Source organism: Clupea harengus, chromosome 25, assembly GCF_900700415.2.
Source record: "Clupea harengus chromosome 25, Ch_v2.0.2, whole genome shotgun sequence".
Classification (NCBI taxonomy): Eukaryota; Metazoa; Chordata; class Actinopteri; order Clupeiformes; family Clupeidae; genus Clupea; species Clupea harengus.
In genome coordinates, this window is record NC_045176.1 from 6,136,747 (window position 1) to 6,152,150 (window position 15,404).

A 15,404-nucleotide genomic window follows, 5' to 3' on the forward strand; every position below is an offset into this window, starting at 1 on the left:
AGACATTGAATAAAATTAAATCAAAGTTGATAACAAGCATGAAACACCTCTCACTTTCATTTCCCTTTACACCAAGCAGAGACGCATCTATGCGGAATGTCAAGCTTTTGCTGATCTCATGACAAAATCCCATCTCTGCAGACCACAGACGACAAATTACGGGTTTGATAAATATACCATTATTTCGAATAGACAGGTCGACAAAGGACTGAGAGATATTTATCCACGACAGTGAGATTTGTATTTTTTTAATCTACGAGGTAGAATTATGAACTAATCTATGAGCTTCGCTTAAATAAGCAAAGGGGTCGCGGCAAATATATCAGGTACATAACAGGGTCAGTGAAGTTGACTACTTCTTTGTTGAGGCCAGTGTTAGAGATGGTGCATTATATGAACGCTTAGAACCACTAAAGTTTTACCATGGCTTCGAGCACAACACGCACAACAGACTGTGCTAATAAACAATGGCTCGCCGCAGTGGCATTGAACTAATTAAACTTCTAAGAAACTATCATGATATTAGAGTTAAATATTTTAAGGTAAGGAGGTAGATCTTACATCTTCATCTTCGCAGACATTTTTCTTTCGGTACTGTACGCGGAGACGACCGTCTGTTGCGGTTTCAGGGTTGTTCCCAGCTTTCTCCTCGTCGACGACCTGTCCGCCCAAAAGGTGGCTGGCCTCAGGTGGGTGCGGAAAAGATTTGTTAGTGTTGATCTTCCCCGTAAATCTCTGATAGAGCGAAGCCATAATGACTCTGGACGAAGCACTACTGCATTTCAATAGACAGAGACTTCAGCTTTGCTATTGACTGTTTCAATATTTTCCCCTTTCTCAGCAGTAGCCTGATATTGTCCTCCCCAACTACGGCAAAGGGGTTCCAGAGAAAAAAATACGCTGAGTAAACCGAAATAGAGCAGTACAAGAAAAACAAATGCTCTGTGATACCTAAATGTGTTTGACCCGCCGAGAATAAGGAATGATCTTTTAAATGGTCCTAGTCTCTGTCTGCGGTCAAACAGATGTTAGAATGTTAGTTTAAGTCTGCTCTGCATTCAGAGCACGTTGTTTCTCCTCCTCTGTCCGTTGGAGAGAGAACAAGCAAACACTCTAAAATCCACCAGGAAAACCCGAGCCAGCCTAACGGTATCAAATTCGAGAACAATCACACAAATCCCCAGTCCTCTCTAATAAAGCATTACGAGACATTTGGTTGCTGGAGTTGGTGACGTCTGGCAGGTTATACAGCGCAGCCGTGTCGTGTTCCTTTGGCGACGCGTTCTGCATGAGAAGTGACCAGTAAGAGGACCTGGCACAGACTGTTATCTCCGAAACAAACCGCTTCCTCAGTCATACCTCACTGATACACCCCCAACGTTGGTTATTTCAGATACAACAAAAAACGACCTAAATGGACATGGCAGAGATCCCGTCTTATACAGCGAGATACTGTGCATCTCTGTGCAAAACAATAAAATGTGTAGTATGTAGTAGTTGGATCCCTCAGCACATCTTCTCAAAACAATGATTATCAGGTTCATAGGAAGAGCTTGAGTGCCTCTGTGTGGTAAGCCGCGATATGACAACCATGAGAGCGCTGTCTGGAGAGCTCATGTTGAACAAATATCGAGAGGTATCATTCTGTGCCTAGCGCATTTAACATTCTTGACATATGTTCAACTTAAAACAGTCCGTGCGAGAAGCACTAATTATTACGCATGAAAAAAAACCTAAGAATGAATATTTTCGGTGACCTCCCTATGGCCAATCTAATAGGCAGTGCATCTCCTATTTACTATTTAAATCCTGGTCTAAGGAGTATTCCTTTCAGACGTTTTCCTAACTCTGAAATTCAACACCGATAAGCCTATAACAATAAAGCATCCATGCTCTGTTTAAACAACATGGATAATCATATCCAAAATATATGGTTAATATATCTACACACAAAGATAATTGACAGTAATTGGTGCAACACAAGTGTGTTAAAAGACTGTGCAAGTTTATTTCACTTTGCTGAGCATAAAAACCACACAGGAACATTCACCCCACATTCTACACGCCACCCTCTTATGCCACTAAATGTTTCAAGGACATGAAGCCTACAAAATGGAGCCTATTAGTTCAAACATTTCAGCATTGATTTACCTTTGTACAGAAAGGGTTACCATAGCAAACTCCACTGCAAATTCCTTCTGAAGATTACATGGATTGGAACTAGAATTAGATTCAGGCCATGAAAGCATTTAATGGGTCTAGTAATGAGAGCCATATGTGTTCATATTAACACAGAATCATGATGCATTGCATCCCGCTTTAAAACATTGGATGCGGTGACATTGCAACAAACCTCAAAGCCAGAGCACTGGCAATGTGTGCATGTAATCAAAGACTCATTATAACCACAACACTGAGTTACAACATTAATACATTGAAAATTAAAGAGCATGAAATTTCACTTGTTTCTTTTTGAACCAAGAGCCGTTTCCATATCCTGGAGCAAACAGCGACGTGTAAATGTGCAGTACAGAGCTGCCGTGCTGCTCTGCTAAACACCGTTATACAGTAGTCTTCATCTAAAATGTGCCCCTGCTCTAAAATGCTGTTTGAATTTAATTGATTTTTATAGCCAGTGCTGCCAAAGCAGGAGATGCACTACAGGAGGACTCATGCGTGGCGATGGGTGTTATGTGTACGCTGGGACGGGCTATAATCCTGTCATCTACAGGAGGACTCATGCATGGCGATGGGTGTTATGTGTACGCTGGGACGGGCTATAATCCTGTCATCTACAGGAGGACTCATGCATGGCGATGGGTGTTATGTGTAGGCTTGGACGGGCTATAATCCTGTCATCTACAGGAGGACTCATGCATGGCGATGGGTGTTATGTGTAGGCTGGGACGGGCTATAATCCTGTCATGTACAGGAGGACTCATGCATGGCGATGGGTGTTATGTGTAGGCTGGGACGGGCTATAATCCTGGCATCTCGGGCCTGTAAAACTGTTAATTTCTGCTTTTGTTTGATTTGGTTCAGGACAGGGTTGATGATTTACCTGAGCAGGGACACGATACAGAGTTTAGAAACCCATCCTGTATGTTTGCAAAGGATTTATAGGACATTACTGTTTGAGTCTATTGTAATCCAACTATACCCAGTTTATTCGAATAATTCATTCTTTCTGTCCTTCAATTTCTTTTATGTTAGATAAAGGCACAAATTAAAGCACTATTTTCAATTACGCTTATCTCAGCGGCTCGCTATCAGACTGTGATCATTCATCTCTCAGTTTTCCAAGAATAACTTGTCCCTTTGAAAAATGATTTCAAGCTTCCATGACTTCTTACTTGAAGGCGTTCCTCAGATAATGCATTCAATATTAAAGTTCTTGGGGGACTTGCGAGAAAAAAGATTTTGAATTTATAATGAGTGGATGAGCAGTTAGAGTTCGGTACTCATAGTCGGAGTCATATCAGCAAAAAATGTAAAAACAAATGAGCCATGAGACAACTGAGCTCTGTTCAATCATCTTGAACAGCTGAGCAATGAATGATTAATAATGTAAGGTCTTCACGGATCCATTTAGTTTGAAAAGAGTTTTCTGTTTACTGCTTCGTGCATGATCAGTATTTGTCTCACAGCACATTTAGTTGTTATCCAGCAACAGACACCAACAGTTTACTGTGTTGTGTTCTTGTGTATACCTCAGGCCCTGCAGGTATTACGTGTGGCCTCACCTGAATGGAGCTTTTTTATTACTCAGATAAACGCCTCACCTTCTTCATCTAAAGTCTAGAAGGTACAACATTTATGATGCGTATAAAAGGCTTAATGTATTCAGTTTCACACTACCGCGTGTGAATATCAGATAGCTTGGACCTAGGGGATGGTGTAAACACTCTTCTTCTTTTGCAGAGTTCGCTTTGCTTGCCTGACATTGTTTGTCCTCCCGTTAATGGTTCCCTCTCCTTTCACCAGCCAGGCCTGACGCCGCAGCGTCCCTGGGCACCTGTCACTCGTCCCAGCCTCTGATGGATGGCCTCTCCCCCTGCCCCACCAGCGCAGGCCCAGACCACCCCAGCCTGCCCGGCACGGAGCTCCCGTAACACTCAACAACGTCCACGCCTCCCTTATCGTCTCGTCCACATCGCCAAACTGATGGCTTTCTGTCACTGACAACCTCTAGACCCATTCCTCTGAATGTAACACATTTATCCATGTCAGACCGGCTATTACAACTACAGCATCTGCAGCAAAAGCATTTTCCATCTACGCTCAGCACGAGCAGGCCATAAGGGGATAGGTCAAATGTGTATGTAGTGTACCGTGTCGTTCTATACAGATTTCCTGACATGGGCTAGTGCGGTAACCCTGTCTAAAGATGGAGTGTAATTAACTGTCAGTTAGAATTCTAATCTAAGATATAGATGTGCATATTGAAGCCAAGCCGTGCTCCAGCTTTGAAAAAGCCAGTTAGATAAAACATGTCACTTTGTTATGGTCCAGGCTGTTATATTTGGGGGTTGTGTAGGAATTTCACACACATTTGTTAATTTTCTTAGAGGAAATTCGCAACAGTTCCCAAAAACACCTACCCATAGCTCCACATTAGAAGCTCAAAAACTATGACTAAACTACATTATAAAACTCTTTAAAAAAAATGACATTGGAACTGAACACACCAGTTTTCTGTATCTTGCTATTTCCCCTCTCCATGGCGACGAGGGAATGGCAGTCACACAAGCCTACTTCAGCGTATATCACAATTTAATTATCCATTACTCAGAGCCTAACCTAATAGGATCCGGACTCTGTTGTGAAATGCTCTTCTTATCACTCTATTAAATTCTCAACATTCAATTACAAGCCCAGCTCATTTTTGCCACAGTGGCTCGGCTGAATAAAATTACAAGGCTTTGAAACTCAACTCCTAAATGCTTTGCCTTCTTTTGTTTATCAGAGCCGAGGGGCACTGAGGGTGTCAGAACTACAGCAGGCATTAATTAAGAATTAACTTCAAAAACTTCTGCTAAAAGTTCACAGATATGCCATAGCACCCAGGGTGATGTCGCCATTGGAATGAAAAAAAAAACCTGCATACACTCAAGAATGGTTGACGATATGAATGCAGTCATAACTCTGACCTCTCTTCTCAATAACACCAAATGCACCAAATTAGTTTTCCTCATTACGTTTAAAGCCTTCTGATTTCATTAAAACCTAACCGTGTCAGACTTAGAGTGTTTGGTATTTGACATTTTTGACCTTGGGCAATACAAGTAATCCAACCACTTTCCCCTCTGCACCCATGAGAAGAGGTCTGTGGTCTAGGAGGGCAGGGGATGGCCAAGGGCCCCTCATACTGTCTTATGACCAGCAAAGGTCATAGGTGAACTATGGTTTTGACCTTACATACAAACCCCACCTATGAACCTTTCAAATGAAGACATAGAACTTACCAAAGCAGAGGGACCGAGGATTCATAGAATAGTGTGGCACATATTAAATTAATCTCTCTCTCTCTCTCTCTCTCTCTCTCTATCTCTCTCTCTCTTGTTCTCTGTCTGGATAAATCTCTTCTTTTTTCTTTCCAGTGCTACAAAACACAGTAGCCTATACTATCTCAGTCATAAAGGCAGTAATATAGTGTGATGTTTATTTTTTTTTTTAAAGAGTTACTCACTCCAGTGATTTACTCTACTTAATCTAATGGCCAACAGGACAGGGTCTTGGAGAGAGCATTAAATCTCAAGCATGCAATGTGTCACGTGAAACTCAACACAGAGCGCTTGAGAGCCGCACCGTAATGACTTTATGAAGATGACAACAAGTGCCATCATTCAGCCAATCCAGAACAACAAAGGTGCAATCAGACGAAGGTGACTTGTTTGTAGGGTTCCCAATATATTGATTTTGTGGTTTGTGCTCAAGCAAAGCTGACAGAACACGTCTAGGTCTGTGTCATGGCTGAGGTAGTTATTTATCTAACGGTGTTAGAGAGTGTGCAGGAGATAAGAGATAACAACCGTGACAAAGAGACGAATGATGGTAGAGCTCCCTATCAAAGGGAGAATCAGGACATCAATGATTCCCTTTTATCTCTGATGACTGTAATTAGTACAATCCCTGTTGCATTCACATCAACACTACTGAGAATAAAATACAAAAAAACTCACTCAGAAGCACAATCAGGTCCCTGCGCGTAGCTTTAAGCTGTTAGCCTGAGCTTTCAGTCCAAAGACAATCAGCAAAAACAATAATGGCATAAAAAATAAATAGCTGAATGGTTCATCAGTGTCATTAGTGTGATTAGATGTGCCCTTTCAGGCTTGACTAAGTGTGCCAGAGCAATCAGTTAAGCAGGGAAGTGTAGTCTATAGATCACAATTTCCACTCCTTTCAACCTGACTCAACTGCACTGTCTCAGAGAAAGGCTTCCAAGACTTTTAACGTGTCAAAATGTCACATAGAGTGACAGATACAATGAAAAATATAAGAGAAAAATGTTTTTAGCTCATGTGTTTTAACCCTCATTTTGAAGCAGTGATTAGAGATGAAATGATATGACCAGTCGTACCTGTATGAAGTGGCATAAATATACAAATCCTGTCAAGAGGTCCCAGAAGCGCCTTGAGAAAATGTTATTGTTTTGGCGCCATATGAATACAACTGAATTGAATTGAATTGAATTGAATTGAATTGAATTTAATATCACTAACGGCAAACCAACATGTAATCCACTGAGCTCTGTTGGGTTTACTCTCAAAACTCTCTGATGTGCACCGAAACTCACTACTACAATCAAGAGGAAAAAAGCGCTATTAGAATATTTACCTTAAAAGTAATGCTACGATTATTGATGATCATTTTTTATACTTGTCTATTTATAAATATAAAACAAGATGACAGAGAACATATAGGGCCCTAATTTCATTGACGGACAGCAAATGAGCAAAGTGCATGAAAGCTAACTAAAGCTATCGTGTGGCGTGTGGACGCATTGCACTGACCTCCCCATGTCTGCGTTTAGGGTCTTCCTCATTGTATTATTGTACACAATTTGATACATTTGTGCTACAATTAATGCCATCCTAAACACACCATCTCCCACTGCAAGCCATTAGTTAATTTCCCAATTTGTTTATTTACTGAACTGTCTCTGTGTGTGTGTGTGTGTGTGTGTGTGTGTGTGTGTGTGTGCGCGTGCGCGTGCGCGTGCGCGTGCGCGTGTGCGTGCGCGTGTGCGTGTGCGCGTGTGTGTGTGCAAATCTTGACAAACTCTCTCCCTCTCAGACACACTCACACACACACACACACACACACACACACACACACACACACACACACACTACAACAAACAAACTCTATGAATTCAATTCAATTCATTCCCTATCCCTGGTTAAGGTTGAGGTGCTTATGGAACATATCAGTCTGTCTCTGAGGCTTCAGAGAGCGAGGGCATGTCACAGCATCTGTGAATCCAATTTGAAATGCCCAGAGATAAGATGCTAGGAAAATTGGGTGTTAAACAAGGATGATATGGGGCAGACTTAGCATACTGCTGCCATCACAAGAGTGTGACAAAAAACTGGAAACCAGGGGTCGGGATGCTGGGGTGAGATGGGGAGACCAGGGGTCGGGATGCTGGGGTGAGATGGGGAGACCAGGGGTCGGGATGCTGGGGAGAGATGGGGAGAGATGGGGTGAGATGGGGAGACCAGGGGTCGGGATGCTGGGGTGAGATGGGGAGACCAGGGGTCGGGATGCTGGAGTGAGGGGGTGAGAGGGAGAGAGTTGGGCTGAGATGGGGAGAGATGGGGAGATTCCAAATAGCTCCATTATCCCAAACAAAACCTTGTCAAAAGAAGACACGATCTACCTGACTGGACAGGATACGAAGTTTATCAGAAAAATATAATACGAGATTTGAATATTTACATTCCATGTGCACTAACAAACACTGCGTAAAACAAGCAGTGGAACAAGTGTGCAACAAGACCAATAAACAACCTGTAGTGAATATTAAAAAGAACAAAGAACAACTCGCACTGGAAATCGATCTCCTGACAGTAAGTTTATGGGTTTTTTTTTCTCAGAGTCTCCCTATTCCTCAAATTCGTATACATACAAAACACCAGTGTGGTCACATCCAGGTATATTACCCACACACACGTACTCACGATCAAGCTCAATAGTGCGCACACACACACACACACACACAGACACACTCCTGAACTAACCTGAGGTAACTCCAGAAACTCACTCAAAATGAGTATGCCTGAGGGACAGAGAGCTGAGGACAGAAAGTTATGAGTTTTATGAGTTTTATGAGCTTAGGGGAGACTATAGCCACTGGAACTTCCTTGAGAATTGTTTGCACACACAGTGGATAACAATAACCAGCAAACCAAATTAGTTTCTCCATTGTAATGTGACATTCTTATCACTGAAGCCTGCATCTTATCATACCCCTCAGTGGTAGCTAATTAACATTTAGAACAATTCCTGCCGCAAATATTGCAAATGCAAGTGACACAATGTCTGCAGCATTCATCCCAGGTTTAATCACCCCTACTGTTTTTTAAATGTTATTTTGTTGTGCCTTTTGCCAAATTTTACAATAAAAAAAAAAAACATTTCCAAATGGATCATCGAGGTGAAATTTAACAAACGAAACAACATTCATTCACAACAGTATCCTGCAGAATAGCTAATCATGTGTCTGAAAACAACGGGAGCGCTCCCATCAGGACAAGCATACAGGTGAAATTCGAGTTTGTGCACGTAAACAAACAAACAAACAAACTAAAAAACCTTACCTTTCTAAAGGAGGTGCTGGTATCAAACCTCAACTGAGTGGCGATAAGGACAGACATGCCTTCGCCCGTCTGCGTGTGTCTCTCCGGCGAGCTTCAACACGGCACGTACACACACACACACACGCTCACACCACACAGAGCCCTAGCCCTGCACTCACCCTCAGACACAGAGTGGGCAGGTCCAGTGCAGAGAGGGGGCAGAAGAGCACTGGTGGACTGGGTGGGACTCTACTCCCCACCTCTCTCTTCTCTCTCGCTGGGGCTTGACACTGGATAGTCATTCCTCTACGTGTGCTCTATTAAGCTGTGTCTCTAACACTCCTCCTCTCTCTCACACACACACACACACACACACACACACACACACACACACACACACACACACACACACACACACACACACACACACACACACACACACACACACACACACACACACACACACACACACACACTAAAAGTTAACCATCAGTCTCTCATCTTGTCACTGACTCTTCGTTCCTCTCTCTCCCGCCCCTTCTTTCTCACCTTTCTGCATCCTTTCTTTCCTTGAACCTGATGAAAAGTACTTGCAAATTCAACAGATGTACACACTGACACATTGTGTGTGTGCATGTGTGTTTGTGTGTGTGTGTGTGTGTGTGTGTGTACATGTCACTCACTTGAAGGGTATATATATGTCTGGCAGGTGAGTGCGTGTGTGTGTGTGTGTGTGTGTGTGTGTGTGTGTGTGTGTGTCTTTCTACAACTGTGTGTTTGTGTGTGTGTGTGAGTCTGTGCGAGAGTGCGCTCTCCAAGATGGATCAATTCAATCAACAGCACTGTTAGGCTGTGATTAAGTGCAGGTAATATTTATGCTGCACGCCTTGCACCTCGTAAACTATAGCCTCCCCCCAATGGACAGGAACCTGGCACACGTTTTATTTATGTAGTGTTTGTGCCCTGTGGATCGGATTGGAGACCGTCAGTGAATAACCAATTTACCCTATCAACCCCTGCCACTCTGAGGAGGAGAGGAGAGGAGAGGAGAGGAGAGGAGAGGAGAGGAGAGGAGAGGAGAGGAGAGGAGGGGAGAGGAGGGGAGAAGAGAGGAGGGGAGGGGAGGGAGAGGAGAGGAGAGGAGAGGAGGGGAGAGGAGGGGAGAAGAGAGGAGGGGAGGGGAGGGGAGAGGAGAGGAGAGGAGAGGAGAGGAGAGGAGAGGAGAGGAGGGGAGGGGAGAAGAGAGGAGAGGAGAGGAGAGGAGAGGAGAGGAGAGGAGAGGAGGGGAGGGGAGAAGAGAGGAGAGGAGGGGAGAGGAGAGGAGAGGAGAGGAGGGGAGAGGAGAGGAGGGGAGAGGAGAGGAGAGGAGAGGAGAGGAGAGGAGGGGAGGGGAGAAGAGAGGAGAGGAGAGGAGAGGAGAGGAGAGGAGGGGAGAAGAGAGGAGAGGAGGGGAGGGGAGAGGAGAGGAGAGGAGAGGAGAGGAGAGGAGAGGAGAGGAGGGGAGGGGAGAAGAGAGGAGAGGAGGGGAGAGGAGAGAAGGGAACGGGTGGTGTGGGGGCATGGCTCTAGAAAGATTAGGATTCATTAAAAGACAAGGCTGTTTTAATAAAAAAAAGCCACCAACATTTCCTTGTTAGCAGGATTTTCAATTTGCTCTGTGAAAGCAGACAAAGCGAGACGACGCGCACAATACCTCTGGAGCAGCCCGACACAGAGCATATAGAACGCCGCGTTAATGACTAATCAAATTCATTCAATATGGCAGGGTGTCACAATGCCAAAAAACCAGCCAGACGTGTCGAGCTGTCAACACGCGAGAAGTTTGTGTTTGCCTCTGCAGAGTTCCTGTGTGTTTTCCAGACGGTGGCTGAGGGACCTTTGCACTTGGCCTCCTCACATCGCAAGGACTACAAGGGGGAAGATATGGCTCAGACTCTGATTCACTGTTCTCTGACTGACACACACGCGGTTGTGGGTGATTGAAAGCCAGCAAGAAGCCAGAGAGAGCACTGGATCATAGTTTGTGCAGTCGCCATTACGTGAGTTGAATATACCATCTGATAATCCGACAAATGATGGACATGGCCATGGCAACGTTTCTGTGTCGACCAGGCGGTATCTTCCACATGTCAGGAGACAATATAGACCTGCGTTAGATTACAAAAGCATCTGTGTTGGATGTGGATGTATATGCACAAGACTGTTCCTTATCTCTCCCACTGTCACGGCACATAATTTCTCCTTATTAACTGCATCTTTCAGGACATCAGTTTGAGTATGAGCACATAAACAAACCATAAATCACACCGCTGGCAACAACCCATCAGTGCGGCTGAGGATTAGACGACACAAAGAACTTCTCTTGGATATTGTTCAGGTCCAGGATCTCAGAGGTTGGTGTGACGAAAAGAAAAAAAAATAGCGAAGACAAAAAAAAAAAGTAAAGAATGAAAGGTCGGAATTCATATTTCATGGCTGAGGTTTGATTTTTCATTCCTTTCCCCTGAGGGCTGCGGCCTCTAACAGGCTTGGGCCTTTACTGCCTCCCATAAAGGCTGAAATATGAAGAGAGCGGCGGCTCTTTACCGCCTCCATTAGGATCTGTTTAAGGAGCCGTGGCCACGGAGGGGCCCAGGGGGGGTTATCTGCATGTGCAGGCGCTCCGAGGGAGACCAGCTGCACGCGGCTTTTTGCTCTTTTTTTTCCAAACCTCTGTCTGGCTTTTCATAGCCAATTTAGCATGGTTGCTAAAGTCCTACGGTGAATCCCAATGAAAGACTGGAGAACTGAGAGAAAAACACTTCTTCAGTGGAGCGCACAAATGGCATGCATAGCATATGAATGTTTCTTTTTTTTTTCGTATTTGGCATTCACATGTTTAGCGTTCTGTTTTCCAAATTATATGAACGTATGCATGGTCAAAAAAGCATTTCAGGGGGACACTGTGGCGCAAGCAGTAGCCCCGACCACATACGGGCTTGACGCCCATGGGGGACACGGGTTCGATTCTCCTGTCCACTCCCCACCTCTTCTGCCTCTCATTTCCTGTCCCACTCTTCGCTGCACTATCGATTAAAGGCAAAAAAGCCCAAAATAAAATATTTCAATGTAGTAGCTCCATCTTCGGTTTGGGAATGAAGTTCATTCAGAGTCGAGTAGCTTTAATGTCGCCATTAAATCAGTCCAATGCAGAAGCACAAATGGGGTTTCTCATAATCATTCCAAAATGATTGGCTGGGGACTTGATCATTGGCCACACAGAACTCTACCCCAACACTATGGAACAGGCACCATCATTCTTTCATCCCGTCTGCTGAGTTTGCTAATATTCAGCCAGCCGAGGCCCCCGGGCTAAGAGCCGAGCCGATAAACGTGATCCAGAGCAAGATAAACAGCGCTAGTTCGGCTGCGACGACACATTAAATCACACAACTCTTGCAGTGCCACACGCATCAAATTAAAACCGCATCAACGTTAGCACAGAGAGCGAGCCAAACGACTAGGGAAAGGCCTGTTTGCCTCTGCGCCACCTTGTAAACAATCTGCATTCCTTGTTTTTCTAGTTACTTCTCCCCTTCTGCCTAATTAATATTTAACATATTGATTACGCTGGGGAAGCTGTCGGCCTACGACACCACCATACACATTCCGAAAACAAGGAGCTTGTGCTGGACAATGTAAGCGATGTAGACTGTGGCGGCCATGGTGATTCTTGCCCCAGTGGGACGAGGCCAGGCGGGTGTCTGACCGTGGCAGCGGCCGCGACCCTCACTACACTGACGAATGTTATCGATTTCAGGCAGATTGACAGAGACGGCAAACTCCCTTTCAGCCACTTATTTCCCCGCAGAGTCGTGAAGGCTATCTGCCACCGCCACATAAACTGAGTTACGCTTCACCGGTGCCCCATTACACGACCACCTCAGTGACGGTATGGGCGGTCTCAGGTGGTGAGTGACAGACAGCTTGGAAGGGATTGAGACCATTGTGGCCTTGTAATGGGAACACACGAGGTGATTACGGACAGGTCTGGGAGCAGCGGCGCAGCTTTTAACACCTGAAGAATGGCCCAGTCCAACAAATCCTGGACAGGTCACATCAATATTGTTTAAAGCCAGGGGGAGGCTGTAGCGAAGCTAGGCAAGGTATGGACATGCTTAAAGGTGGAAGAGATGAGCAGTGCTGGGCTTCCAGTCCATTTCAGAGTAAAAGATGGTGAGACTGCACTTCATTATAGTGTGAAAAGAGGTGAAAAATAACATGTTGTGCATGTAACAGTGTACATATGAAGTTAAATAACTCAGAAACACCACAGCAAAAGATGTTTGTAAAATGTTTATTGAAATGTCTTTTAGAGAAAGAGTGCAAGCCTTCCTCTGAAAGTCCCACAAAGTTCAACATTCAATGCAGGGAGGATCAATAAGCTAATTTATATCGGCCATCAAAAGCAGAGATTTTGCTCCGTGTAGCATTGGACTGCAGACTATGACTCGTTTACAACGGGATCATCTAGAAAATCTAAGTGTTGTCTTAGTCAAGACTTACTCAAATATTTCACATTGTGGTGAGCTAGCCCGAAGGAATGGAAGCGGACACAGAGACCTCAGGTCAGGTCCTAAAGGCAAGCACTCATATCCCATAAACCATCGGCCCCGAGAACTCCCAAGAACCACACACAAGACGAGATAACAGGAGCAGGTCTTAGACACGCACACAGCACCTACACTCATGGTGGACAGATACACTAACAGGAGCAGGTCTTAGACACGCACACAGCACCTACACTCATGGTGGACAGATACACTAACAGGAGCAGGTCTTAGACACGCACACAGCACCTACACTCATGGTGGACAGATACACTAACAGGAGCAGGTCTTAGACACGCACACAGCACCTACACTCATGGTGGACAGATACACTAACAGGAGCAGGTCTTAGACACGCACACAGCACCTACACTCATGGTGGACAGATACACTAACAGGAGCAGGTCTTAGACACGCACACAGCACCTACACTCATGGTGGACAGATACACTAACAGGAGCAGGTCTTAGACACGCACACAGCACCTAACAGAAGTGATCCTAAACTAAGGCGTCAGACAGCAATGAAATATGTACGAAACTATAACTATAATGTTACTCACGCTAACATTGCACACTAATGGGAAGACATGAACCGTCCCATAATAGAACATTAAGCACAGAATTAAACAATACTCACACATGCAAAGCACCATGGGGCAAACTACTACACGAGTCCATGAGGCGCTGCTACCCCCTTGCATGCTGCTACCCCCTCGCATGCTGCAATATCCGGTAACAATGAGCTCTGGTTAACATGGCTCAATCTAACAGCTCTACTTCATTTGTCAGTTCATTTTTTAACTTGCCATTCACAACAACAAAAGGTCATTTTCGGCAAGCGGCAATCTTAGGTGCAGAGAATATACAAAACTATTTCAAATCAGTTTGCCACAAGGGCAGAGTTTGGATATTAAGATAATAACTTCATGAAGGGAAGGCTGTATATCAGCGCTTCAGTGGAAGCGGGATCTCAGCAGGCATAAATGATGCTGTCCACACTGACGGTCAGGAATAAATTCTCCAAAGCTGCGACTAGAGTTGGATTAATGTGCGCTTCATAAATGAGACGCATCCGGTTGGAGGCAGACACACAGGCATAAAAATAACAAATGCTGACGGCCCCTCTGGGTGCTATGCCGCTGCCAAGCCCTGAGCCAATGCAGCGCCTTTTAAGACCACTGGAGGCGCCAGAGGGGAGCTGGGTATCGGGGTATGGACAAATGATGGGGAGGGAGGGAGATACACTTTTCACAGCAAAGTACATTGGTAATCTTAAATTTAAGATTTAACAAAACTTTTGAGTTGGTGTGTGTGTTTGTGTGTGTGTGTGTGTGTGTGTGTGTGTGTGTGTGTGTGTGTGTGTGTGTGTGTGTGTGTGTGTGTGTGTGTGTGTGTGTGTGTTTGTGTGTGTGTGTGTGTGCTTCTGTGTATATGTGCTGAAGCCTGAAAAGCGAGAAATCCAGATACTTGATTGTTCACTATTTCCTTAGACAGTCATGAAACACTTTTTTTGAAACTTGTGAACATGATCAAATATGCATATAAACATATCAATATAAGTGGCATTTGCAACATATGTTTATATGTATAACTGTTCTTTTTCAATTAAAACTGTAAAATGCTAATTAGTAAGATCGGGCTTGTCAGGCAGTTCCACTGATAAGTTCCACTGATGAGTTCAGTCAGGTATGCAGAACAAGAGACCCCTGCTCTAGGCCTGAGGCTTGAGCTGACTTGCTTCACTAGAAAAGGTGTTCATGACAAGACTAAAAAGATTTCATTAAGGAATATTACACAAAACTCAAATACTCCACTCACAATTTCTTGAATAATGAGATGTTTTGACCTTCAATGCCTACAACGTTCCACAAGTAAAATCACTCCAACTACAAATCCTCAAACGAGTTGTCATAACCCAGCAGCTGTATTCGCTGGGAACCAGCAATGGCTGAACACACTGCGACTGTGAGGGAAAGGAGGAGGATGACATGGAGAAGGAGTCTGACTAG

General features: G+C 44.4%; 1 protein-coding gene across 3 annotated transcripts in view; it reads right to left on the bottom strand.

Annotated features, from left to right (window-relative positions):
* LOC105891313 (dipeptidyl aminopeptidase-like protein 6) overlaps positions 1 to 15,404 on the bottom strand; it is a 105,052-nt gene that overhangs the window by 82,122 nt on the left and 7,526 nt on the right. Inside the window, exon 1 of one of the 3 annotated variants that reach the window (XM_031563401.2) lies at positions 8,826 to 9,076. The exons of 1 other annotated variant lie outside the window; for it this stretch is intronic. In XM_031563401.2, coding sequence (XP_031419261.1) covers positions 8,826 to 8,882 — 57 coding nt within the window. In that variant the 5' untranslated portion in view covers positions 8,883 to 9,076. Of the gene's footprint in view, positions 1 to 561; positions 1,762 to 8,825; positions 9,077 to 15,404 lie in introns of those variants that run through there. One more of the 3 variants, XM_031563398.2, reaches the window with a different exon arrangement.